This window comes from Salarias fasciatus, chromosome 1, assembly GCF_902148845.1.
Source record: "Salarias fasciatus chromosome 1, fSalaFa1.1, whole genome shotgun sequence".
NCBI lineage: Eukaryota > Metazoa > Chordata > Actinopteri > Blenniiformes > Blenniidae > Salarias > Salarias fasciatus.
The window spans coordinates 27,768,112-27,795,920 of record NC_043745.1 but is presented as its reverse complement, the minus strand read 5'-3'; the positions used below and the strand labels follow the sequence as shown (position 1 = coordinate 27,795,920).

Genomic DNA, 27,809 nt, shown 5'->3' with positions numbered 1-27,809 from the left:
TTTGCTGTCTCACTTAACGGTGAGAATAGCCTCTGTTTGATTTTGGGCTTCTTTGGTAAATCATTACATCTGTGATGGATCAACTACCTTTTTAACTTGGCCCTTGCATTTTGCACATTGTCAGCTGGAATCGACTAGAATCCTTGTGGCCTTAAGTTTGAATGAAAGGCATAAAGAGAAGTCATTTTATCAAAATGTACAATTCCGAACAATGGGACGTTAAAAAAAAAAAAAAAGCTAATCTCTTTTTATTTCATTAAAAAAAGATCTTATTTTTGGTCTCAGTAAATGAACCATTTCTTAGAGACTTACTATCTCTGATATCAGATAGAGTCACAAGTGTGCCACAAACTCCATAAAAAATTATGGAACAATTCTAGAGGAAGAATACTCAGCATATAATTGTCAAGATTTTCCAGATCTCACCATCTCCAGTATACAATATCATAAAACTGACTGAACAAAAATCTCATCTGCTGCAAAAATCTCATGAGCTGATCTCATCTCATGATCTCAGGGCCCTCAGACAGTACTGCATCAATCACAGGCATTATTTTCTACTGGATATCAAAGTAAGGTCTCAAGAACACTTTTGGAAATCAATGTCTGCCAACACAGTTTATCATGTCATCCACATATCCAGTTCTGAGCTGTTTGAAGAAGCTATATGCGTGTTCAATCCAAAATAGCTGCCATCTACTCCGGACCAAAACCCAATTAAAATGGTCAGGGCTAAATGGAAAAAAAGAAAAATTCTATTTTCAGATGAATCAACATTCAAAGTTATTTTTGAAAGCCATTGACACAGTGTCCTGCAGATTCACGAGGAGCAGGACCACCCAACTTGTTGTTGTGCAGCTCTCAAACCTTTGAACTGATGCAACCCCAGAGCTGCGCTTGCACTGCAGACTGCAGTCTGGGCTTTTTCTCAATTGAAAACATTTGGTCAGTCATGACTCAAGAAGGAACAGGACATTAATCTCAAGGCAGTTCCAATAACTTGTCTTCTAATTTCTCCGCCACTTAGACAATGCATTTTGACTTCCATCTAGATTGCGTTGCTGTGATGAACATCAATATATGATTTGTATGAAATGGTATAGAGTTTTTATGGACCATAGCCGTGTGTCTTTTGCATTTTAATTTATAATTGTTTTGTAGTTTGAAGCAATCAGACCTTTATTATTCCAATCATGCAGTATAAAGATCTGTGTTTATACTGGGATTTTCATTAACTAAGACAACTACTTCCTCAACTGTGTTCTAACATAATCATCATCCTTTTACATCTGTACTGGTCGTATTTTGTTAAAAGCCACTCCAGACTGTGGGTATGCTTCACAACAGGATAACACCCTAGGATCCTACCGGATATGTAAGCTGGTTCTTCTCCTGTTATCTTCCTTCTGGGTTTAGAGATGTCTGATTATGTCCAGACTCAAGCAATTCCAATAACAATGTAAGCTTGGCCTCCTCGCCAAGTGTTTTGGCAGATATGAAATCAGTACAAACAAAATCTGATTTGTGCATGCCCAGAGCTACATCCCAGCATTACTGCACTGACTACTGTAATTGCAGTCATGTATGTATCTCGAGCCACATTTCACGACAAGCCCGGTCGAGCCTTTAATGTGCCACTTCACATTACCTACCGTACTTCGCTGTCTTTATGCCGTGACTTAATCGTTTGCATTTTCGTCTCCTGTCCTGTGTTTACTGCATTTGATCGTGTGGGAGGCAGCACTGATTGCAAAAAAAAAAAAAAATCTTGCCATCAGGAGATCAGTTTTCTGGATCACTGTGATGAATGGTGTCTGCCGGTGAGAATGGATTTGTTCATTTCAATTAACCTACAGACAAAAAGAATAAATACTGTATATATTTGCGGGTTTGCAGTCAGTAGCAAAGCTCCATTGGTTCGTCTGGTCGGAGAAAGTTAGAATCAGACATTTTATCAAGAGTTTGATAAAGCCAGTCGCTCAACTGAATAAACGCGATATCTGCACCACAGTTAAATTAGCTGATTAGCCGTGAACGGTCACAACATGTTTCACCCTGACCAGAATGTAAATTTCATTTTTGATCACCTACATATAAATGGCAGCGATTCGGTTGGTAAGGCATTGGGCATCAGCCACACTCTCACCCATCACATGTTCTCTCCGTCTCCTCCTGCTGCTTGTTGTTGTTGAATTTATGGAATACATGTTTCCCCTCATTTGAAAGCAGGAGTGCATTCAGTGGAATACTTCTGCATTTTTGCATAATTGCTTCTGCTGTGGTCTGTTGTTCCAGTTACAAATGTAACATGTTTTCACCAAGAAATTCAACGCTTTTTAGCCTGAGCTGGTGTCTCACTAATAAATACGTACCTGCCATCAGCCTCAGTCCTGTGGCGCCGTACACTAGTTGCAGAAGGCATTGTTTTTGTTTGTCCCATTACTTATGCAAAACACAACTCTCACCAGACTAAAATGAGTTCATTTTTGTGTGTTTTCTTTTTTACTATATGCCCTTGTTATTGAGTAAATGTGGAGGTTGTGGTTTTGAGTCTGTTGGTGCTGCTGCTGCTGCTGGTGGTGTTGTTTGAATGTGATGTGTAATATATGGGGAATATTCAGGTCTGAGAATGAAATCGTAATGAGGCCGTTTTCACTGGAAACAACTGTTGTTTGACTAACTTTCCCAAACAGTCGAGAGACATGCACACGTGGGCCAGGTAGCCCTACTCTCACCTCTCTTTTATATCTCCCGTCTGATCAATGCTCGCGTCTGACAACAGCACCAAAGCTTCCCTGATTATTCCCAGTCAGAGGGTGTTGCATGCTGTCATGGTGCTTTGTCTTTTTTTTTTTCTGAAGTTATTTACTGTTTGTTTTTTTTTCCCCCCTCGATTTTCTGCTTTGTTCCAGTGTTTGTCTTGCGTGTATCTGCTGATTGGTGCTGTGATAATTACAACAAGGACTGTGCTGCAGGCGCTCCTGTATGCTCTGATGTTTCACACTGAGCCATTGTTCTCTCTATTGGTTGATTAAAGAAAACAAACACACGTCTAGGTGTTATTTTGTATATCTAACGGCGCTGAATAAATAGCACAACTGTGCAGTCTTATGAAACAGGTGTGTATCTCATGTTCTACCACTGTTTTAATTTTCAACCAAAAAATTGGATTTATGACACTCAAAACAAATATAATATGTATATAAATATCAGGGTGCTTGGATTCAACGGCTCATACATTTTCACCCATGCTTTAGCTTAATTAATTTCAATTTTATTTTTGAAAGGACACATTTCAACAGGCGTTATCTGAAGGCAGGTTAAAGCCCACAATTAAACATGAAGAAAATGCAACAATTCAGCAACTATGACATGAGCAATACTGAGGAGGAAAGAGTTCTTTAAACAGGAAGAAACCTCAGAGAGAGCCAGACACAGAGGTGGGCGGCTGTCTGCCTCGGCCGGCCGGAGCGAGAGGCCAGCAAGACAAGAGAGGAACAACAAACACACAAACACCGGTCAGGTTGGCGAGGCCAGGAACCACAGATCAGACGACAGCGGCTGCAGGCTCCCATATACCTGAAGACACATGGCAGACAGGACAGAGAGTGAAAGTCGCTGTGTGCTGTCATACTGTTTGGAAGCTAAATCCAATAGGAATAACTCTGCAATTTTTGTAAAATTGAAATTCAGATTATTCCTTTTATATTTGCAAACTCAGAAAAATAAGTTGTATTAATGGATTATATTCTTTCTGCCAGTTAACCTGAGCAAATGAAATCATCATAATGAATTTTAATTTCATTTAAAAAAAAAAAAAAAAAAGAAATGATAGAAGACAAAATCTGTATTTGGCTTCATTTTCAATTGCAAAGCAACAGGAGATTTGGGATTTCAATAACAAATGGCGATGCCTGTGCAGCAATTATTTTTATTCAAAAAGTTAAAAACACGTTAAGTATTGTGTCGGAGTTGAGTTGAATAAATGTTTAAAGTTCATAACTGCATTTGACCAAATGTCAGTGTAACTGACATGTAGAGCAACAGAGCACAAAGTTGTCTTTCTTTCCTTTAACGCCCTTTTGCCTTTGAGCAAGAGGTAGTAATGATCTGAACGTTCACTGAGCTGATGAGCCTGGCAGGCACAGGAGAGGGCAAACACAGAATAACAGACATGATTAGCTGCTTTATAAAAGAAAAAAAATTGTCACCACGTCGGACTTTTCTGATACAGAAATGCCTGCATCGATTTGGCTGCGATTTCCTACCAGCTCTGCCCTCATTCAACCAGTTTGAATCGATGCGGCTGTATCTTAGACATTAAGCCCGGCACATTGATTCCTCTTGGTGAATCGTGACACCGCCCTTTGTATGTGTGTATGTGCATGCAAGGACACACACAAATGTTCACTTTGATATCTTTCAAGATTTTTTTTTTTTTAAATCTTTCCACAACAAGGCAGCAGATGCTGATTTTGAGCATGACCATGCACAGAGCAGAACATTGCCCCACACAATAAGCAGCCCTGCGCTCCACATCTGCTTCACATGTTTCTGTAGGTCAACTAGCGAATCTACTCATTTGTGTGCTGCGAGGCATTTGCCGTGTCAGCTGCTTCTTTTGTGACCCCTGTATGTATGGATTTGCCCAGTTTTCTATTTCCAAGCCTCGTTCCATAGTCAAAGCCTCAACCAAGCTGCAACCTTTTTGGCAGTGCTCCTCTGCGAGCCATTTCCAATATTAACCCATTGTTATTGTCCACACGGCTGCAGCCTCTGTGGACTGGTGAGACGTCGAGTATGTCTGTGGGGAACATGGATTGCTATGGTCCCCATGGGAGCTTTCAGAAGGAATGAGATGGATGACACACTTACACTAAAGCGCTGCACTTTTCCCTCTGGCCAGATCTGCTAAGGATGCTTTTGTGCTAAACCATCAATACATGTGCAGATATTACACAGATGTGCAATAAAGAGTGACTGTTTTTTTGTTTTTTTGTTTTTTTTATAACATCCTTGAAAATAAGCTAAAATAATCATTTACTGCTGACACATACTGTATCTGGCATACACACATACTAGGGTCAGTGCCACATGTCCCACTCAGTTTGAAAGCCATCCCCTGAGTATTTTCTAACAACTGGCTACAAAACGTGGCTCCACAATTAAAACATGTTCCGTCGTCCTGGGAGGGCAGGCACCTCCTTTCAACCCTCCATTGATTAAAATCAATATGGTCCAATTTCATCAGCACCACTGTCCTTGTGCTTCCTGGTGTCTATCTTGCGGAGGGCTTTGGGTGTGTGATGAACTACAGCTTTCTTTTGGAAGATCCATTCCTTTTGAGGTGATTGGGTTAACGCGCTCCCCTGAGCCATGATATGTATAGCCTCCTTTTTCACTGCATCATTTGTCTGCTGCATTGATTAGAGGTTCATTGAATGCAACAAAGCTGGCTGTGCCGTCGGTTCTAAATGTGCAGGGAATATGAAACACAATAGGCATTTCTTTGCACACACTGTGCTGAGTGGGTTTGTCCATTTACACGTGTGACTTGTGCAAATGTATGATTATATGTTCTTCGGAAAGTCACATAGACCACTGATGCATGTATTTTTAATTGCCAGGCCAGTTGTGAGAGTTTGAGGAAGAGGCCCCTGGACAGAGGCCGAGCTAAACTCAGCCATGCCGTCCTGTCACTTAATTTGTTTCCTCTCAGACTGCCTCCCTCACTCTCTTGCTGTCTCTTTCTTTCTCTCTGTTAGTCTGAGTGGTGTTAGCTGACCTTCACTGGGACACAGCCGTGACTCTAATTGCATTGATATGTCAGTGAGCTCCAGCGGTTGCAGGAGAGTACAGCAATATTACCCCAAAGCACTGTGGTGGTGCCATGTGAATTTTGCTTTCTTTTCACTGATGACTCACAGAATAAAGGAGCTGAAGAGAACTCGACAGACACGTGCTTGCAGACACGTAGCTGTTCAAAATTAATTCCCAGCAGGATGCCCAAACCACACCTAGGTGCGCAGTACGCATGCGAAGCCTTTCAACCCGACACTAGATTAGGATTAAACACATCACGTCCATGTCAAGCCCGATATGTTTGTGATGTTTTATTTGAAGTTGGAATGTCAACTCACCGCTTGTTGCTATTTTCTTTTCTCATCAGTTATGGCAGGGAATTATAATTCCTCTGCTTTCAACTTGTTCATTAGCGCTTCCCAGTAAACAGCACAGGCGTGTCTATGGAAGCCTTTTAGTTTGGAGGAGCAGCAGAAAGTGTTTGATTTACTCACTATATATTTTAATTCTGTGTTATGTGCCACAGTTCTTTGTACCGTTATCTTAGATTGAATCTGTCACGGCCTTCATGTCTGCAGTTTGCATGTGTGACTGTGTCAGTTTTGTGGTGGCGTGGTGACACTCATGGTGTAATCTGTGTTTCGGCCATGGAGAGGATCTAAAAGATCAATGGATGCCCTGTTAGCTTATGCAATATTTTCCCTTTGATTTATGGCGTAGTGTAGATGAATGCAGTATATTGTTCTTAGATGTGGCTCAAACTGCTGAATGAAGAACAATACTAAATGAAAAATAAAGCCCCTTTTTATGGTATTGCTTTTTAATGTTGCCATCTTTCAGCTCTGCTGCACGTTTCCGTGATCCTTTCCTTCCTTCTTCATTTTGATTATGATATGAGCTGATTTGATCAAAAAATTTTCTTGCCAACTGGTGGGTGGCTGTATGCACATGCTCCTGCCCTCAGGCTTCTGTATGTGTGTGTCATATTTATTCATCAAATTATATATCCGAAATCAAGTGGGAGCGAAGAATTTGCATATTGTAAAATTCAATGTGATTTAAAGGCCACTTTGTGTATTTTGTATTTTGTAGGCTGCGCCAGTTTCCTTTTAAATGCAGTCATTAATTATTTTAACAAGATAATATCTCTGGATTTAATGAGTTGGGACATTGATCGTACTCACTCGGTATTCTGCATCACTGTCACTCAAGTGTTTAAAAGTCTTGTTATGAACTATTTACATAGTTATTTTTACTCATAATGACTAACTGAAAAAAGGTTTTCTGAAAATTTTGCTAATTTATTAGAGATAAAACACTGAAATATTACATTAAATAAGTATTCACTTCCTTTTTGCGATGATGCTCAAAACTGAGCTCAGCTGCAGCCTGGTTCCACTGATCGTCCTTGAGATGTTTCTACAACATGACTGGAGCCCACCTGTGGTACACTAAATTGATTAGACTTGATTTGGAAAGGCACACGCCTGTACTGATAAGGTCCCACAGCTGAAAGTTCATGTGAGAGCATCAACAGCCATGAAGTCAAAGGAATCGTCTGTAGATCTCTGAGACAGTATTGTATCAAGCCACGGATCTAGAGAAGGGTACAGAAACATTCCTGCAGCGTTGAAGGTCCTGAGGCGCTCAGTGGCCTCCATCATTCACAAATGGAAGAAGTTCAGAACCCTTCCTAAAGCTGGCTGCCCCTCCAAACTGAGTGATCAGGGGAGAAGGGTCTTGGCCAAGGAGGTGACCAAGAACACAACGGCCTCTGAAAGAGCTCCAGTGTTCCTCTGAGGAAACAGGAGAACCTTTCAGAGGGACAACCATCTCTGTAGCACTCCACCAATCAGGTCTTTGTGGCAGAGTGGCCAGACGGCAAACTCTTCTCAGTCAACAGCACATGAAAGCTGATTTGGAGTTTGCTAAAAGGTACTTAAAGGACTCTCAGCCTATGTGAAAAGTGACTCTCTGGTCTGATGAAACCGAGATTGAACTTTTTGGCCTGAATGCCAAGCACCACGTCTAAAAAGAAAAGAAAAAAAAAAAAAGGAGCACTGCTTATCACCTGGCCAATCCCATTTCTACAGTGAAGCATGGTGGTGGCAGCATCATGCTGTGGGGAAGTCAGACAGAGGGAACGATGAATGCAGCAAAGTACAGAGAGATCCTGGATGAAAACCTGCTCCAGAGCGCTCAAGACCTCAGACAGAGGCGACGGGTCACCTTCCAGCAGAACTACGACTCGAAGCACACAGCCAAGATAACAAAGGCGTGGCTTCGGGACAAGTCTGTGAATGTCCTTGAGTGGCCGAGCCAGAGCCCAGACTTGAACCTGATTGAACGTCTCTGGAAAGACCTCAAAATAGCTGTGTAGCAACGCTCTCCATCTAACCTGACAGAGCTTGAGAGGATCTGCAGAGAAGAAAGGGAACAATTCCTCAAATGCAGGTGTGCCAAGCTTGTAGTATCATACCCAAGAGGAATTGAGGCTGTAATCACTGCTAAAGGTGCCTCTAGTACTGAATAAAAGGAGGGGAATACCTATGTATGTGTGATATTTCAGTTTTTCATTTTTGATGAATTTTAAAAGTGTCTAAAAAAACCATTTTTCACTTTGTCAGTACGGGGTATTGTGTGTAGATTGATGAGAGAAAAAAACTGTTTATTCCATTTTGAAGTAAGGCTGTAACATAACAAAATGTGGAAGAATTGAAGGGGATGGAATACTTTATGGATACACTGTATTAGATATTTTTTTTCACAACATACATTGTAACATAAGGCTGAAATTTTTGGTTATTTTTAAAACATGTGGTCTTGTGTCGTTGAGCATGGCCTCGGGTCACTTCTTCATTCCAGATGTGACTTTCCGTTGACTCTCTGCTGCTGCATGTCATGTTTGCTGTCTTCTGTCTTCTTCTTGGGTTTACTGCACATGTACAAATGTATTGGTCTTGTTTTGTACTGATCAGATAACTACATTTCTTTGATGAAACATATCACGACATTCTGTTCACATGATCAAGTCAATAATCTCAAGTCTTCACAAATGAAGATAAATGAGCTCGGTAATAGGAAATGTCTTTTGAGCCCTGAGATTTTTGCATCTCAGCTGTTGGCCACTTTTGTTTTTCACCAAAGACAAACCAGCATTTGTTGAGGAGTCTGACTGCATATTTTAATGATCCTGATGTCAGTCTTTGTTCTCCCTTAAGTGTGGTTGAGTGAAGGCAAAAGAGAGAGATTCCTATTGGAATGATTTTATTTAACTTGGTTATTAGGTTGTCGCCATTGTGCAGACAAAGCCCACCCAGTCACTTTAGCTGAGCTCTCCATTTGGCACATTTTCATGAGTCAATTTTGAGGTTTTCTTTTTTTTTTTTTTTTCTTTTTAAACAAGTCCAGACAGCTTTGGTATGTCTGAGACTGTGCAGTCACAGAAAGGCTACACTGCAGTCTGTCCTAACTAATTTTTCTGTATTTTGACAAATCTTCCTCACTTCTTGAAATGAGAAAGCAGCTTTATCCTGCTGTAGGAAGGAAATTGAGAACCATTTTCTCCAGCTGGTGGTCTGTGTGATTTTTCTCAGAAGGGCTGAGGTTGAAGGACAGCTGAGAGGTGACAGTTTCAGCAGCAAGCAAAAAAAAAAAAAAGTGATTTCCAGACAACAAGGGAGAAGAGAAAAGTGAATGAGATAAAGGAGGCAGGAAGAAGTGTACAGTTGTTTGAAAGAGGAAAACCTGTGTTGATGGAGACAGGCTGGTTACCAGATGGGTTTTGTCAGAGAGAGAGGGGGGGACAGAGAGAGGGAAATGGTTAAGAGATGGAGGCTGATGTGGCTTTCTGTAATGCGATATGGCAGATGCGATTTTATTTTTAGGACACAAGGCCCCAGAACGATAGGTTTTATAGGGTTTTGAGTGGGTTGATCTTTTTAAATATTCAACTTCAATGAAATATGGAGCATGACTCCAGGCTGTTTGGAATTCATAAGTCTGTTTGGCAGGACTGGCCCTGCATATTGAGAGCTGTCAGAGTCGGCCTGAGTGTTAAACACAACCCTTCAGCTGGCAGCCGAAACAATGGCAAAAAAGAAACACCTCAGTGGGAATACAAAAGGCTCAGAGAATGGAAGTCTTCTATTGGAGGCTGAAATATTTAATCACTGGTAATTTAACGTCAAGACGGGAAGGGATTTTTGTCCTGTGCTATATTCTGCGTGAACCAATGATGTCATGCAGATTAAGTTATTTTTTGCTAAATGTCCAATGTGGATAATGAATAGGTATCAATTAAAATGCTTCTGATCTTCGTCTGAATGTTGGCGCTTTTGCCTGAAGAACTGCTTCTTTTAATATCATGAGTAGACATGTGAACCATGTCTTCATTTAACCAAGGAACACACAGCCACCAAAACCAAAATATTAAAGGATCTGCTCATCAGAGGTTGTAGATGGCTTACTATAGCTCATGTCTGGGTGTTGGAGAAATCTGAGTCACAACTGAACCTCTTCTGAAATGTATGAATCTATAAATAGACCGGATAAAAGTTAGCTTTTTTTTTTTTCTGAAGACAGTGTAATATTGTGGTTGGTGGTGAATGCACACATGCTTTACGAGCTACCAAATTACTCTCATAATCCTCTCTGTGCATTAATTTTTCAATATAAGCTTCCTCTTGGTTATTGAGGTGATTAATCCATGTCACCTGCAGATTGCAAGCTAACAGAGATGTGTGCTTCCGCCTGTCTGTCGTCGTGTCTGAGGATGCATTTTAAAGTGTGTTTCAGCTTCGTGTCTGGAGGCGTGTGAAGGATCAATATTTTTCTCTCCCAGTGTGACAGGTGTACACTGCTGGAGAGAGCAGCTGATAGAAAGCCTTAGTTAGTGTGAAGTCACCGAGGGGAAATACATATGCATTAGACTACGACTGCTGGGGATATTTACCAGCAGTAACCACACAAACAACAACAGGTAGCAAAGCCTGAAACCAAGACATGTTTAATTCATGCCCGATGCAGGAAAACACACTGTCTACACACCTGTATCAGCAAAATAGCCAGTGCTTATTGGGAAAAGGACTGTGGGTATGTGTATGTGTTTGCCTCGCTGCAGTGATACGTGTCTGTCAGGTTGTCTTGCTGTGTTTGTGCCTGATATCTCCTTTGGTTTCAGTGTATATACACACACACACACACACACACAACAGTAAGACCCCAGGAAATGATGCCGTCCCTGTATGAGGAAACATCCTCAGTCCATTACCCTGCATGTAGACATAATTAGCGTAAAGCAGGAGGAAGAGCCCGGGTTGCTGCAACCATCTGCCAGGTGTACTTCCTCTTTGTAATGCAGGCAGATGTATTTGTTCATATTGGGGGGGGGGGGGGGGGGAATAATCCTTTTTTGTATTGCTGACCATAATCTCCAGCAAAATGAATAAATAAATATTTTAAATATTTATAAGTTGCTTTATATATGTAATAAACACTTCATGACTAACGCAGCTCAGTGCATTTCTTTACTTTCCCTCAGTAACGACGTGTAATTTGCTACGTTGTTTGTATCAATCTGAATTGATGGTCTGTTGAGTTGTTTGAAAAAAAGCGCTGGAGCAATGTTACTGATGTTTCTTTGACATCTCACAATGAAAAGATTGCTTGTCGGGGTCCGTCAAAGCAGAAGCTTTGGATTAGAGCTGCATTCTCACTCGGCCATCTGATTCAATGCAAGCCAGTAGTAAGTATAGGGTAGCAGTACTAGTGATAGAGAACTAGGCTCACTTTAGAGGCATTGTTAGATGCACCAAGGCGTGTTAACACAATGTCATGCTCGGCTGAACCTCACAGTGACTGGGGTTCACACTGAGGGGCAGAGGACTTGAGGGACATCCAGCTCAGCCTTTTCATATTCTTCACATCATTCTTATCTGTCTCTGGCATCAAACTGGCCCAACAACACTACCAGCAACTCCCAGCTCACTTTGTAATGTACACTGCATTTGAATATGTCATATTTGCTGATAGATCGTAGGTGGAACGTCTGTATGCATGTGGGCCTGAGCTTGTGTAAAGGTCATTGCCATGTCCAGTTAAAGTATACTTACAAGGCTGTAGTCATGGAGAGTGACCTATAAATGTCAGAGACTGCCCCCTGAAACTGTCTTTTCAACCATTTATTCAGGCTCCACTTACTCTGATTTCAGATGACTTAGGTACTGATCACTATTTGAGGTGTCATATTTACAGGAAAGTTTACACTGAACCCTGAAATTCCAGGGGCTCTTTTATTTCCCTTGCATCTGATTCAAGTTGAACTTAAAATTACGAACATTGGAGTACAGAGCATTTCAAAAGTTGCTCAGAGCCTTCATAAATCTACTGTACCAAATTGAGGATTGTGAAGGTCCAACATGCTTCCTGTTTTTGGACGAAACATCACTGTCACTTAATCAAAATATGTGCTTTTGGCAGGCCTGGTAGGGTGTAATACATTCCTCTAGGGCTGTAACTAATTATTATTTTATTCTCAACTAATCTGTGGATTATTTTCTTTAATAATGTAATAATCATGTAATCTGTAAAATCCCACAAAATAGTAACAAATCCTACCACAAGTTTCTGGAGCCCAGTTTGAATTAGTTTTTTTGTAACAAAAACTTTATGACAAATAAGCCGGAGAGAAACGGTGCATTCAGACAGTCTGGAGCTACAGTGAACGTCGGACGTCTTTTTGCTTGATAAATAACTTTCTGTTAGTCGTCCTGATTGATTTTCCGTTTACTGTTTCTGCGCTATTTGCCTGCAGCTTTTCAACCAGCTGCTGGCTAAACCTTCCCCCTTAACACACACACACACACACACTCACACACACGTACACACACCTCCAAACTGAAATGCTATTTGCAGTCATATAATCTACAGACTGGGACATATCCTTCTAAAAGGCTTCCAAATTATGCTGCTTTCACATCAAGATTATGATGTACTTTGTCTGTATTTCAACAAACATATTAGGGGTTGTTAAATGTGCAAGAGTAGCGACGGAAAACGAGGGAGTCAAATCACAGCTCAACAAAGGGAAACACTTTGATATGCATTAGAGCAGGACAGGCCTCTGTTTCCAACACCGCTGCTGCTTTTCACATTACCCATAGGGTTTGTTATAGTGTTCCTCCAACAATCCATCCCCACACTCTCTCTGTTTTCACTTTCTTTCTCTCTTTACTACTCCCTCAATTTCTGCACTCTGCTTTAGTCGGGTCCAAATTACAATCATCAGCTCCAAATCATGTCACTATCTTGAGGCTGTTTATTCTGTGCACCTTGTCATCTTCTCACTCGCCATTACGTTTCTTCTGCTGCTGTCCTCTTTCAACTCCCCGTATTGCTTGTTGCTTCTCCTCATTTTTAATCCCGCCTGCCGTTTTTTGCTTTACTCCCCTTCGTGACAGAGAAGCGAGACGGACCACTCTGCGCGCGCACACACACACACACACACACACACACACACACACACACACACACACACACACACACACACACACACAGTTATTTACTACAAACAAGCCGGGGACAAACCTTTGGTGACTGGTGTATTGCCAGGTAATGATCTTTAATTACAGTCAGTCTAATACACCCAGGCACACTAACGAGCAGTCTGCTGGCTGTTACCTTTTAAAAGACATGGATGGGGGGGGGCATGACACATTTATGACGCCGCGCAGCTCCTGATTGTGGCTTTCTTTAACACATCTCTGTTGTTTATGTATGAAATGATAGCTTTTAACGGCGTATTACCCGCTATCTTGTTCCATCCAACCATATCATTTTATCCAACTCGGGGCTGCATGAGCGGATTCCAGCAGATCGTGGACAAAGGCAGGGCGTACCCTGGACCGGTCGCACGCCAAGCAGACAGATTTGTGACCACGAGGCACTGGTTTTCAAAGACTCAAGAATGAATTCCTAATTTACTTTAGCCACAGGAAAATGGTTTGACTCTTTTTTAGATTTGGAATGATAATTGAATTTTATTCCAGAACTAATCATGGAGCATTACCTATAACTATTCCAGTTGCCAAGTTGTTTATTTATTTTTTACCAAATTGATTTCAGAACGACTTTAATTGAATGCGACTCTAGCATCAATCTGTAGACTGGCCCCAAATGTTTCACTTGTAAATGCAAAAAATAAAATAAAAAAAAAACAGGGTGAAGTAGTCATCATTAGACAGAACATGTCGTGCCCTGCCAAGCCAGCTAGCGGTGTTTAGATTTATGGCGGGTTTAGAAACGTGCGTTTGATCTTGCTAACTTCAACTTGTTGTCAGTCACTCCGGAGAGGGAAAAAGTCACTTCACTGTCTGTATTTTTGTGAGTCTGCTTGACTACTCACTTCTTAAAGTGATCAAATGCAGCAAACTTCATAAGAGTGGAGAGAAGGGGAGGGAGCGGGAGATGAGAGGAAAGGCTCATCTGCATCTGTATTTGAAGTGGCAAATGCAAATGGACCAAATGATCTGACAAGAGGAAAATGTGAATTCCTCTCTGCAGCTATTTGCAGATTAAAAAAAATTGCGGGAAAAAAAATGCTCCATTTCTTTATTGGACAGGGCCTTTCACGTTTTTGCAAAATGCCATCCTATCAGACATGTAATAAACCACCATGGTTCCATCTTGAAAGTTCCCAATGATATTTCCAAACCATTCAGAGCAGCGATTAGTCTGTTTTGTTTGAGATTTTGCTTGTCTTACGCTTCGGCACAGCCAGTGTCAGTAGCTGGGTAAAAGGCTGAGGGCTTTGAGATTCACAGTTTAAAGACACTTTTTTTTTTCCTCCTTTTTTAACAGCAAAGCTGAGAGCAAGACGAGGCACGGCAAACTCAATCTGCCAGCTCCTTTATGATTGTTTTTCAGCCATTTCTCTTCTCCAGTCTGCCTTCCAGTGAAGTAAAGGACGGCGTCGGACTGTTGACTGTGATGGACTACTGGTTCATCACAATGGCACTCAGCTCAGAGCTTTACACACTGGGAGAAGCCTGTCTCCAGGCATCCTCGTGTGTTTCACTGTTTCCCTTCAACCCCTTAACAACACTTCATGTAGATGAGTTCATGGTTCCCATGGTGGTGGCGGCGGCATTGCTTTTGCAGTCAGAAAGAAAGAGACAGGCATGCACGACTGCATCCCCGACTTCACCTTCTGTGTCTCTGCTGAGACTCCCCGCTTCAACTAAACTTCTCCAAACACCGGGAGAGCAGGAGGAAGAGAAATGACTAAAGGCTCATCTGGCTCAGGAGAAGCAGCAAAGATAAATGAGGCAAATGATCTTACCCGAGATAATGTAAACTCCTTTCTGCTGGTATTTGCAGATGGAATAAAGGAATGCCTTGTGCACTCTTTAATATTGAGCCTGGAAAAGTTTCTCGGTGAACTGCCAACACATCAAGGTGTGAAAGATGAACTGCTTTAAGAGCTGCGCAGTGTTTCGCCTGAATGCTGATATTTCTGTGTGCATGCTAAATATTCACATCAGTGGACATGTGATGTTAATCAGAATCAATGATGCAGGCGCACACACTTAGGCATAAAAATATCTCCGTTCACTGAGCAGCAGGAGTGTTTATTTTAAACAAGCGCAAATGAAATGTATTAACAATTAAGCCCTGTTTGCATGACACATTTTAATTGAAAATACATAATTTTTACATTGTCGTTTAAGAATAGTTTCATGTTAATATGTTTTGAAAACTGTAATTTTCCTGTAGGGCTACCAATAGGTTCTTCTTGTTTGTTTTTTTGTAATGAACTGATATAATCATGCGTGCAGAGAATGATACTCCATAAACATTAACAATGGCGCGTACACAGACGTCCATATGAATGGAAGGCAGAGTTAGATTGCTGTAACGGGTGACTCTCAACTATAAAACTCGTCTCAAGAGAATATGAAGTGGGAGTCATGATGCTGTGGAAGCTGGGATTGCCGTTTTTGTCCATCTAATTGTGTCTATGCAGAAAAATACTGACTGGGGACGTGGCCCACACAGGCAGTGTTTCAGAAAAGTTGCATTTTACCAGCTGTTAATATCAACGGATGACGGAGCAGGTTCAAAACGTTGAAGCTTGGGAACCATTTTCAAAAAAAAACTTTGTTTTCAGTGTCTCAACAGACACTCAAAACACAGCAAAAGTTTAGCATTTCAATTGAAAGTGTTGTCACGTAAACAAAGCCTTAGTGTCCATCAAAACCATTAAAAGTTAAAGGTTCTTGTTTTACTGTCCTTGTCTCATTACTGACTGAATTTAGTCACTGGTCACCCAGATTGACCATTCTCAGGAGGTCCATATTGCAGTGTATGCTGCGTTACATAAAACAATGTTTTTTTTGTTTTTTTTTTTTAATGGCTTGTTCCTTTTCCGTCGATATATTATGTGCCTTTGAAAAAACTCAGGTGAATGTATCCTGTTGTTTATATGGTAGAAAATTGGAAACATTTATCAGTAATGTAATAGCTTTGTCAAAATGCGCTATGAGATGATAAACGCTGGTTAAATGTATCAGCACCAACTTACTTTTAAGAAAAACAAGAACGCTCCTTACTTTCTCCGAACTGCTCTTTGTGAAAGGCAATAACTGGAGCAATAAGCTATTTTATTTACAAGGACATGCTCCCATTTAGTGGTTAAAGAGCTCGATTTAGATGGATGGCAATGATCCTAAAATCGAGGTAAACAATACCCAGTTGGCAAGATTTAAGAGAAAAATGCATCCGATTTGGAGACCGTCCCAAGCATTGGCCTTCTGGCCTGTGCTGATTGTTAAAGAGGAAGCCCCCCAATTTTGTCAGGGTGCATTTACTGCCCTCATCCATATGTGGACAAATGTTTTCTGAAGCCTTTTTGCAGCTCCGCGGGGAGCCGTGCAAACTCTGACCAATTGCCAGAAATGGCGTCTCTGGAGTCGGCTTGATTTTGAGTGCTGCAGATTTTGAGGTGGAGACGTTGGTCCCGCTCCTCGTGTCTGCCGGACACCGGTCGCTCTATTGGCCGCTTACAACCATAACACAGCCCAATTTACGACTGAGCCGTCTGCAGCTGAGTTGCATTGTGGGGAAAAGGGACAGTCGGCTTCCAGAATGTGTGAAATAAAAAAGGTCTGGCTGAATTGATTTTTTTTTTTTTTTCTTCAGAATGTCCGTCAGAGTTATAGGAGTGCACTGCTAAATCGATGCAATTCTTTAAACTATTGATAATGTGGCAGTTTTAGTGGGTAATTGAGATAAAAGGTGAGACACAACCAAATATTAAGTTTAAGCTAAACTAAAAAATACTGAGTAAATCTTCGATTTTATTTACTTATTTTACCAACATGAGATCATATTGCCGGAGAGGAATAAGCGCGCCACCCCGGCCATCACAGTGTGCGCCCAGATAAAGACGACGGCTTCGCCTTCGGATTCCCGATCATTCACAGCTTGCATTTCAACTCAAATTCCACTTGAATCGTTCTCCGGTACAACCTTTGTCAGCTGCTGGTTTAAGGAGTGCAACCTGTGAGATGAGGCATGTTTTACATCTCTCAAATGTGTCTCACAGTTTAGTTGAAGGCATATGTTGAAGCAACGAGGCTTCAAAGGAAGGGGCAGCTAGGTGTCACAGGCGGGCAGAGCGAGAAGAAACTGAACTCGCCAGCACTTTGATCATGTTTCCCAGTAAAGGCCAGAGCCCTGTTAGGGAGAAAAGAATCACACTTTTTTTTCTGAATAAGAGGTCTTATTCAAGTGTGGGTTTTTTCCATTTCTGTTTGAAGTGTAAATTGCGTGCTTGCATGTGTGCAGCACTTCTTTTTAATATAAGTTTTTTTCCCATAAATGATCATTAGGGGTTCGTGCAGCGCTGAAAATAATTAAAATGTTAATTAATGCCAGTAAAGCGGATGTAAATTCAGATATTCACGTTTGATTTTTTTTGTCACTTCTGATGTCTGATGGTAGCGGCTGCAACGCCCCCTTCCCGTCGGAGATGACAGAAGTGGCGTCAGTTTAGGATTCTCACAGGAGCGTAAACAAGGCATCAAAATGCAAATAGTTGATAACACAATGGATAATTTTCACAGCATCAGCTCTGCATCTGCGACTGTGTCATTTGTAAAGGAAATGTGTGTTTGTGAGCAGGCATCTTTAAGCAGAACTGGTGGGGGTAGATGACAGGTTTTGAGAGGGAGGAGGACAGAGGAACAGGATGTGATAGGGAAATTGTGGAGGGAAAGGATCGACAGTGGGAAATAATTGTCATGTGTTACAACAGAGACGGCTACAACAGGAAGAGGGAGCAGAAAGGGTTAGATAATGAGGGGAGACTCGGCTTTTCAGCTGTGGTGCGGTTGCACACTCCACTCATTTCATCCCTTTAAAATCCCCCCACTGCCTCTTGTTTGTCTAACGAGCTTTTGTGCGCCGGCGTGTGCGTGCGGCCGTGTGATCGTTGGGTTTCTTTGCTTAATTTTTCAGTCAGTTCCTTCCCGTCTGCTCTCTTTTCCCCCCCTTTATCCTTATTTATTTGTCAGAGGTTGTGTTCAGGGACGTTCCTTGTCATTCGTCAGCTCAGCCCATAAAACACACTGTCATGACTGACTGGCCACGCTCCAAACTCATTACCGATTGGCTGACAGAGCGGGTCGCTCTGTTCTGCTCTGGTGTGTTTGACTCCTGTTTGCCAGACATTTCAGGCTCAGGAAACTTTAAATGCAGTGGTGTCTTTCCCCGCGCCGCTCCTCTCAGCCTCACGCTCAAGGTCACATGAATATGGATTTGCCCTCTCCTTCCAGCACACACATACTGATGATGAAGTCTAAGATCTACTCAGAGGGATTATAATTCAGAACGTAGGTCTGATCTTGGCATCTGGGCGTCGCTCTGTTCCTCTCTGTCTGTCTGGCAATGCGTTTTAAAGAATAGGAGAGATGAAGAGGAGGACCGTGGAGGCAGAGAGCTGAGATGAAGAGCGGGGAAAGGAGAATGGATGATGATAGTGGGATCAGGGGAGGTGGAGCTGGAGCTGGAGCTGGGTGGGAGGAGGGAAAAAAAGGAAGACAGACTTGGAGATTGGAAAAGGGCAACATACAATCTTATTGAGTTTCTGTTGCGGTTGATCAGCCATATCCATTTCATCATATGGAGCTGGCTCCGTGCCACAGACGGCTGCAGAGAAGTTATTCTTATCAATGTGTGTGTGTCTGTGTGTGTGTGTGCCTGCTCGACATCGAGTGTGTCCAGCCACATCAATCCCATGCAAAATGCTCACTAATGTCTCAAGTCTTACTTCTTGATGATTCCTGTCTGGTGTGTGCTGCATCCTGACCGGCGCTTCAGTTTCATCACCCTAACCTGCTTCTCTCTCCCGTCCTCCTCTGTGCGTTGCCTGTGATTTAATATGTAATCTGATTAACCTCCTTGCTGCCGTTCAGTGAGTCAATCACGCATCATCTCATTCTCACCCCCCGCCCCCCTTCTTTGTCTTAGCGACGCTCACCATTTTTGTCTCCGTTTTTCCACTCACAGAAAACAACAAGGCGCCTTTACAAAGGTCCCGCTCCCGGCAGAATATAAATATGAGCTCATCGGCGGTGAAAGCTCCCACCGCCAAGGAGGCCCAGAACGAGCACGAGGGCCATCCGTCCACGGCCAGGGCCAAGGCGGCGGCGTGCTCGGAGCCGGGCCGCAGGTACAGGAACATCCCCGGTCTCAGCAGTGGGCTGGACAGAGAGAGGGTGGTCGACAGAGAGGTATTTAAACCAAGTGAAAGAAAGACGGAGGTCGAAGAGGCTGCGGCGCTCCAGCTGCCCTCCTCCAGTCCGGCGGTCAGCAGTTGCGTCTCCGGCGGAGAGTCGGACGTGGAGGCTCTCCTCGCCAGGTTAAAAGCCTTGTGAGGTTGTTTTCTTAACTCTGAAGTGTTTTGTTTTCTTATTATTATCAAGCACACACTTTGTTTTGACACATTTATCTTAATATCGTCTGAATGTAACCTAAAATATTCTCCCCGGTCTGATGAAAGAGAGGATTTTATTGTTTCTTCACCTTTTTGTTACTTTGCAGAGATTCTTTTTTCTCCGTTTGAACAAAGGTAAACACAAATTTTCGCCACCCTGAGTAGAGCTAATGCTAACTACCGCCAGGCCTCCAGAGAGGCTAACTCTCAACAACTATTCCTTCCAGCCTTGAAAGCTTCGGTGCAACTTTTCTTTGTCTTCCATTTGACTGGGTGGAGATGAAACACCAGCTCTTGATCAACACTTTATCAAAGCGGGAGAGTTATTGGTTTTGTCTTCGCAGCTCGTTCGCTCTCGTTTGCCGTCATCAGATCTCGTTGGCCATCAAACTTTTTTCACAGCAGAACTTCACTAGCTGTCAGTCCACGGCAAAGCAAATAACACGGCAACAACACCAAGTTTAGAGTCTATCGTTTTATTTTAGCTCCTCGTCTGCAGGCGTTTCCTTCTCATCGATGCACCCGCTTATAAAACTAAAATTACTTCTTGTCACTTCTAATTGTCTTTAAGGTTATCCACCTTCGCTTCCTGTTTGCCCACTTGAAGTTCACCTTCCATAGCATTTGTGTTTGCCTTTGATCAGACCAAAAATTAAACGTGAAATAAAATGTGGGGAAATCTGCAAACATCCAAGCCTCCACCTCTCTTCAACTTACCCACAACATGTACAAACTGTCAAGAGGTTCAAAACGATAAGAATTCCTCTTCACAAGGATGAAACCTCAACTGTTAGGAGACACACAGTGTCTGGTCAATGCATCATTCTGAATAAATAAGAAATAAACACTTAAAGCTTTATTAAATCTATATTGCTATTTATTTTATTCACATTTTTGTTCTGCAGGAGTTTGGTTCAGTCTTTTTACCAAATACAATTAAAAATATTCAGTGATTCATACACATGAGTGTCATGTTAATGTTTCATAGAAAAAGCACTACCAGATTAATTCAGCTTTTATCTGAAGCTGCTAAGTGCACTGCCAAAAAGGTTGGCCATCTTTTACAATTTCCGACTTAACAGTGTATTCCCTAAAAGTCAGGAATTGTCATTCAGCACTTTTTTGTATTCAACAATTGTTCAAGAGTCCGTCATGTTGAAGCATTTCCGATCACTGCTGAATGTTTTTTTTTTTTCATTCTAATGTCCTCTGTATTTTTCTGTTTAGTTAATTCTATTCATATCCATGTTATTAGTATAAATAACAGATAAACCGCAAACATTATTCTGCATCTTGTAATTTCTTTGTATTTTTTATGGTTTTCTCTTCTTTATTTCTTTTTTCACGTGCGGGAAGGAAGTGGGTTCGGTTCTCATCATCATTTGGTCTAATTATAGGATTTTAAAGAGCACACACAAGGGATCATATATTTGAGCTGTCCTGTAATGATGACCCAGGTTAGAACAGTAATACCATTTGATTTTAGTTGTACCAATGTGTCCAGTGTCTCTGTGTCATTAGCTAGTGAGGTTTTTTTACACAACAAAGACGCTGCTCTGAGAGAGAAACAAAGTCTTAGTGAAAAAAAAAACACATAAGAAACAAACTGACAACGTGCTGATACAGTTTTTCTTCCACATTCCTGCTGCAGTTGCTCATACATTATTCATGTTTATTTCTTTATTTGTACTCATCAGTTTTATAGTCCCATTTACAATAAAAGCAATACAAAAAAAGTTGATTTCTGTCTTTTCTAGCTTACAAAAATCAAAGTCTGTATGTATGTGTGCGCCTGCTGGTGTTCCGATTTTTTTTTTTTTATTATTATTCTCACTGTTGATGATATTCTATTTCAAACATTCACAAACTCACATCCTCATTACAGACACCCTGCAGAAGAGTGTACACAACCTGAATTAACGCCAAGCACAAGTGATTCATCAAAGTGATGACTGAACTTCTGCTATTTGCTTTTACATCTGCTTTACCACATAATTGAAGTGCAAGTGAACTTTGCAGTCACCCACTGTACTACCAAACTAAAATAGCATTCATCATGCGGTCTGGGTATAATTTGCAGCAGAGAGTACTGTAAGTGTTACAGCATGACTCCTCTTAGATGTGCAGCAGTGGTTCTTATCAGCCTGCGTGTGACCTTTGTACCGCAGGTTCCGCTGTCCTGCAATGTATTTTTGCACATTGTGAAAATTGGAGTCCTTTTAAAGGTAGTGCTTTCGCTGGATGACATTCATTGGACTGCAGTGAGCAGTGTCCTTGTAGAACTTTCCCTTTTTTTTATTTATTTTTTTTTTATTGAGGTTTCTCTTAACGTAATCGACTTCATAATAAGCTCAGTTTTCAAATGATTCATGAATGGATTTGTTCATAAAAGACCACATAATCACATGTACAGCTAATAAAACCGCAGCTTTACCATAGTTAATCTGCAGTCAGCTTATTAAAAAGGCTCCAAATAAAACTCACACCTGACTCTGAGCTTGTGAAGCGCGTGTGCGCGCTTTTATCACCCAATTTTTTTTAAAAAATAAACAAGATGTTAAAAAGTACCGTGTTGAACATATGTTCAATGTAAATCAACTTTCCAGGAATAGACTGAATGCAGATGAGCGAATCCCTGATCTGTGCAGGAGGTGAAGGGAGAATTTGGCGGCGCGGTGTCTGACAGCGTGCTGGCTGTATCTCCAGCACCGGGAACGGCACAAGAGAAACATCTTCCCTACAATGCAATCAGCAGCGGCTAACCAACCTCCCCCAGTGGCCTTGATTTAGCTTTAGCTGACTCCAGCGCACTTTTACAGAGCAGTTTAAAATCAAACCGCAGTCCTTTACAGGCCTCGGGTAGACTGTTAAAACAGTCACCAGCCCCCTCAATGTCAGCGTGTTATTTTTTTTTATTTTGTGTCTTTTTCTTTTTTCTTTTTTTTAACATATGTTCTAAAAGAAGTGATATTTTCCCCATTTTTCTCACCATATCTGCTGCAAATTACTTTTTTCAGCTTCACAATTCTCATTTTGATCTGGGAGATTATGTGTGTGGGTGTTATCCGTTGCTGAATACAGTGTTTCTCAGGATGTGCTGTGATGTTGATACAAAATACTTAATGTGCTGTGAATTTCACTGACGTTTAGGCTTTCATTGCAAAAAGAGGATGTCGCCTAATTTTCTTTTTTTTAAACATGTCTGGGTTGTTGTATGCAGTTGCATGCACAAGGTTGGACTTTTTCACATTTTGTTGATGTTTGGAATGAAAAGAAGGAAATACAGGCATGAATCAAGCAGTTATCAAAACGATTGCAGTGATGTTTATTTCCACGGATACAAATTTGCAACACTGAGAGCTTCGTTGACTTGCCCAAAGCCAGTAGACAGAAATGTTCACTTAACAACCCTGGACTGCTGCAAGTAACTGACAGTCCAAACTGGTTAATTGATGCTTCCAAACCAGGGGAAGACGTGAGGCGCGTACCAAGATGCTTTCGGCTTGAAATTTCTATTGTGGGACCGTCGATATGAAATGGAAGTTTAAAAAAAAGTAACTGAACCGTGGCAGCTGAGGAAAGATCTGAACAATCAAGAAATTCTCAGAATTACAAAGTGTGTTGGGCGATAAGGAAATCAAGCCTTGGTGTGACTGCAGAGAAGCTTTGGGAACATTGTGGCGTTACATTCAACCTCCGGGCCCGTGTCCACATGGCTTTTTTTTTTTTTCTTTATTCTAATGTCTTTTGTCACTTGTTTAAATAGTGACTTCCTGCAGCCTTTTTCACCCCCGCCAAATCTTTTGTGTAACCACTTTGGCGATGGTGATATACATTTAATACTGACAGGCAAGCATATGTGATGGAGCAAGATTGGTCACCTTGGTAACTAAGTAAATGGAGAAGGGGGTGTGTGTGTGTGTGTGTGTGTGATGGCTTATGATTTCCCCAGCTGCAAGTGATGCAAGGAAGAGGGGTTCAAACTGGCTTGACGCTAATTATTGTCAGTAATTCCAGCTACTGAATTACACTGAATGTATAAGTTACTTTAAATTTGTCGACTTGATGCCAGTCGATGTTTTTAAGGATTGTTCGTATTGGAAATTCTAAAACACTTGAAGTAGAAACTCTTCAATCAATCAATCAATCAATTTATTTTTGTATAGCCCAGTATCACAACAACAGTTGCCTCAGAGGGCTTCAAGATGTTACATTGGTCGGTAAAAGTAAAAACAGTGAATAAGCATAATGGTAATATGTCAATATTTACAGTAACGAGACAGAACGAAGCAACCACCGCCTTCGACCCTCACATCCGGCAAGAAAAAACTCCAAAAACCCAGTGGGAAAAGAAGAAATCTTGGGGAGAACCACAGTATGGAGGGATCCCTCTCCCAGGGATGGACAGCTTTGGCAACAGCTAGCATGAGACAATAAGAAGTAAAGCCTAGGACAATGTTGAGGACAGTCCGTTGGACGGTCCAGCACAAGAACCACGGATCCCAGCAGTAGAACCGAAGCCAGTCCACGGGCAGGACCGACAGGAGTGTCCTCCCGGTCCGGCCAGAGCTTGTTCGTGGAGTCAGCAACTGAAACTGGAGAAGACTCCCCCTCAAAGGGGGGGACAACAGGTGAAAAGCAATGAATGGACTAAAGGGAATAACATTCAGACATTAGAGGATAGGGCTCAGTGCACCGTACTTCCCACAGCATTCTAGCTCCTAGGGCAGCTTTGTGAATACTTAACTGTTTAAACTAGTGTTTAGTTAGTATAGTTTAGTTTAGTTTAATTTAGTTTGGTTTAGTTTAATTTAGTTTAGTTTAGTTTAGTTAGGTTTACTATAGTTTGGTTTGGTTTACTGTAGTTTGGTTTGGTTTACTTTAGTTTGGTTTGGTTTGGTTTAGTTTAGTTTAGTTTAGTTTAGTTTAGTTTAGTTTAGTTTAGTTTAGTTTAGAATCCCTAGCTGACCTGATCATAGGCTGTATCGAAGAGAAACGTCTTGAGCCTAACCTTAAATGTGGAGACTCTGTCCGCCTCTTTGACACCACTTGGAAGCTGGTTCCATAAAAATGGTGCCTGATAGCTAAAGGCTCTTCCACCTAATGTCCATTTAGAGACTCGAGGAGTCACCAGTAACCCTGCATTTTGAGAGCGAAGTGCTCTGATTGGTTGATAAGGCGTTAAAGCATCTTGGAGATAGGTTGGAGCCATCCCATTTAGGATTTTGTAAGTGAGGAGAAGGATTTTAAATCTAACTCTAAACTCGACTGGAAGCCCGTGAAGAGATTTTAGAACGGGAGTAATGTGTTCACGTCTTCTAGTTCCAGTTAATAATCTGGCGGCCGCATTTTGAACCAACTGAAAGTTTTTTAATACACTTTTTGGGCAGGCTGCGAGAAGGGAGTTGCAGTAGTCCAATCTAGTAGAAACAAATGCATGGATGAGTTTTTCTGCATCGCTTCTAGGTAGAATGTTTCTTATTTTAGCTATGTTGCGCAAGTGGAAATATGCTGTTTTACAAGCCAGGTTGATGTGTGCTTTAAATGAGATATCCTGATCAAATAAGACCCCGAGGTTCCTCACAGTAGAGGAGGAGGATATACTGACGTTATCTAAGGTGATCATCTGTTTGGATAAACACTCTCTCAGTTTATGGGGGCCTAGTATAATGACCTCTGTTTTGCCAGGATTAAGACGGAGATAGTTCGTAGTCATCCAGGTTTTAATTTCTCTGATACAGTCACTGAGTCTGTCTATTTGATTAGTTTGATCAGGTTTCATAGATAAATACAGTTGTGTGTCATCTACATAGCAATGAAAATTGATATCGTGACTTCTAATTATGTTCCCTAAAGGAAGCATATATAACAGAAATAAAATTGGCCCGAGCACGGACCCTTGAGGAACCCCATAACTGACCTGGGAGCACGGTGAGGACTGTTCACCACATGGAGTATAAACAGCCTTGCGAGCACTTCTTCCGGCAGGAATTGGTGAAAAAAATGTGAACACATGTTCTTCCCTTCGACATTATGACAGGTGAACATCTTATGTACGGAATGCAAAGCGTGTATGCATCCTTCTGGAAGCAGCCTGTGGACAAAGAAGGTAAAATTGAAATACATGAAGCCTTCAATCCAAACAGATGCTGCACAAGAAAATCCTCTAGGTAATCTGGTTTCCTCCCACAATCTCAAAGCTTGCATTTGATATTATTTGGTGACTTTACGTTCGAGTGTTTGTCTGAATTTGCCCTGCAATGGAGTGGATGTTCCCTTCCTTCACCCGGAGTCCGCCTGGATAACATTCAGCTGGACGGAGCCGTAATTGTCTGTTTTCTTTCCATTTACATCTTTGACTTAAAGTTCACCAAAGCTGCCCAGGCATGCCCGGACTATTGCATCCAGATCACAACTGATCGTTTGTAATTACTACTTCTCATTTCCAACAGCTACAAAATGATTACATTTTATCCCAGCATCTGTGCAAACCCACACGTTTGACGCCAAATCAGGAAAATGACCAGCTAAACTCATAGACACAAGGAATTAAGAGGCGGAGGAGAGCATAAGGAGGGTAGGATCTTGTTATGCTGAGGGAGCCTTCATTACTCACAGGCCCGCGTTCCATCCATGAGCTTTATCTATGGGCCTAATAAAGTGGAGCAAAACATATTGTGCAGCAGATTGCAATCTTGGCTTCTTTGATTGGAGATGAAGTTAAAAAAATGTGTGGTGGATTTGAGGAGTCGGGCGGCTACAAAGCAAATCAACAGAGTTGTCACTATTTCTTTTCCCCCACCAGTCAAAGAGCCGTGAGCTCGGCTGTATTTAGAACCGCCTGTATACGTCTACCGTGGAATTTCATGCTGCAAAGATTGCTTTCTATTTTCAGGCTGTTGGGCAGGATCATTTTGTAATCTACTCTTGATGATGTCAGTCACAGTCGCAGGAAAAGGCTTGGGAGGTTTGGAACGACGTAACCATCCAACTCATCTGTTACCAGAACGTCGTGGTGCTTCTGATTTGCCTTGCCAAATGCGTTTTGGAGGAAAGGTAATTGCCGCCTGGATTACAGTGGATGTCAGTGGAGAGAGAGAGAGAGAGAGAGAGAGAGAGATGCTCCTGCACCTTGTTGACAGCAGCTTCAGCTCCTGGTGGGGGTCTGTTCCGGCAGCGTTCGGTGCGCAGCGCTGTGTGTTCGCTGCTGTCCTGCTGTCTCAGGATAGACTGTGGAATGAAACTGCATCTGATCCTTCAGTCGTCAGATGAGTAACAGAGGCTGTGCTCTCACTTGTAGGGTTAGTCCCGAGTGCAGACTGTCTCCGAGAAGGCAGGAAACTTTCTCGTTCAGTTTACTCTCCATAGTGTCATTGTAACAAGGGACAGAAACAGGAAAAATAAGAAGCAATGTTGATATGAGAGGATTTAAAAACGTCTAAGGTGTAATGGCTGGATCAGTGCTTCTCGGTCGTTCTCAAGTGCATCTGACCTGCATCGTTCAGAAGCATCTTTGTCTCATGACGATGTCAAGTTTGTTTGCTTCAGGGATGTTGAAACAGGGTGACCTCTGAACCCTAAAAAGCAAACAGGTGTGTGTTCTTGTGGGATGTTGAAACAGGATCTGCTGGTTACATCCCTCTAGATTAATAAAGTATTTCCTTTCTATTCTAATCTATGCTTCATCCCAATCACCATAACTGAACTTCAGAGGGTCTTCTTCAAACTTTGTGGCCTTTGAACCAATTTCCAAAACTTTGTGAATAGTTTACAGGTTATGCTGCATTTCAACCAAATATCAAGTGAATTTGCTTAAAATCGCTAACACTGAATTTACTTCAAGGTAAAAGTTTAAAATGCAAGCATGCTGATTAAAGTCGGTGACATACGGTGACTTTTTCATTAAAATATCTGCCATAACTTTTAAATGCTTGTGGTAGATGTGTTGAGTCATAATTTGATCCTCGGTCTCATCTGGACTGTTTTGGTCGTAAAAGGAGGACCTACTCAA

At 41.7% G+C, this 27,809-nt stretch overlaps 1 protein-coding gene across 1 annotated transcript in view; it reads left to right on the top strand.

The window, feature by feature from the left end:
- LOC115391784 (protein diaphanous homolog 3-like) overlaps window positions 1–21,048 on the top strand; it is a 162,235-nt gene extending 141,187 nt beyond the window's left edge. Inside the window, exon 27 of the mRNA XM_030096137.1 lies at window positions 19,372–21,048. Coding sequence (XP_029951997.1) covers window positions 19,372–19,739 — 368 coding nt within the window. The 3' untranslated portion in view covers window positions 19,740–21,048. The remainder of the gene's footprint in view (window positions 1–19,371) is intronic.
- Window positions 21,049–27,809: the final 6,761 nt, after the last annotated feature.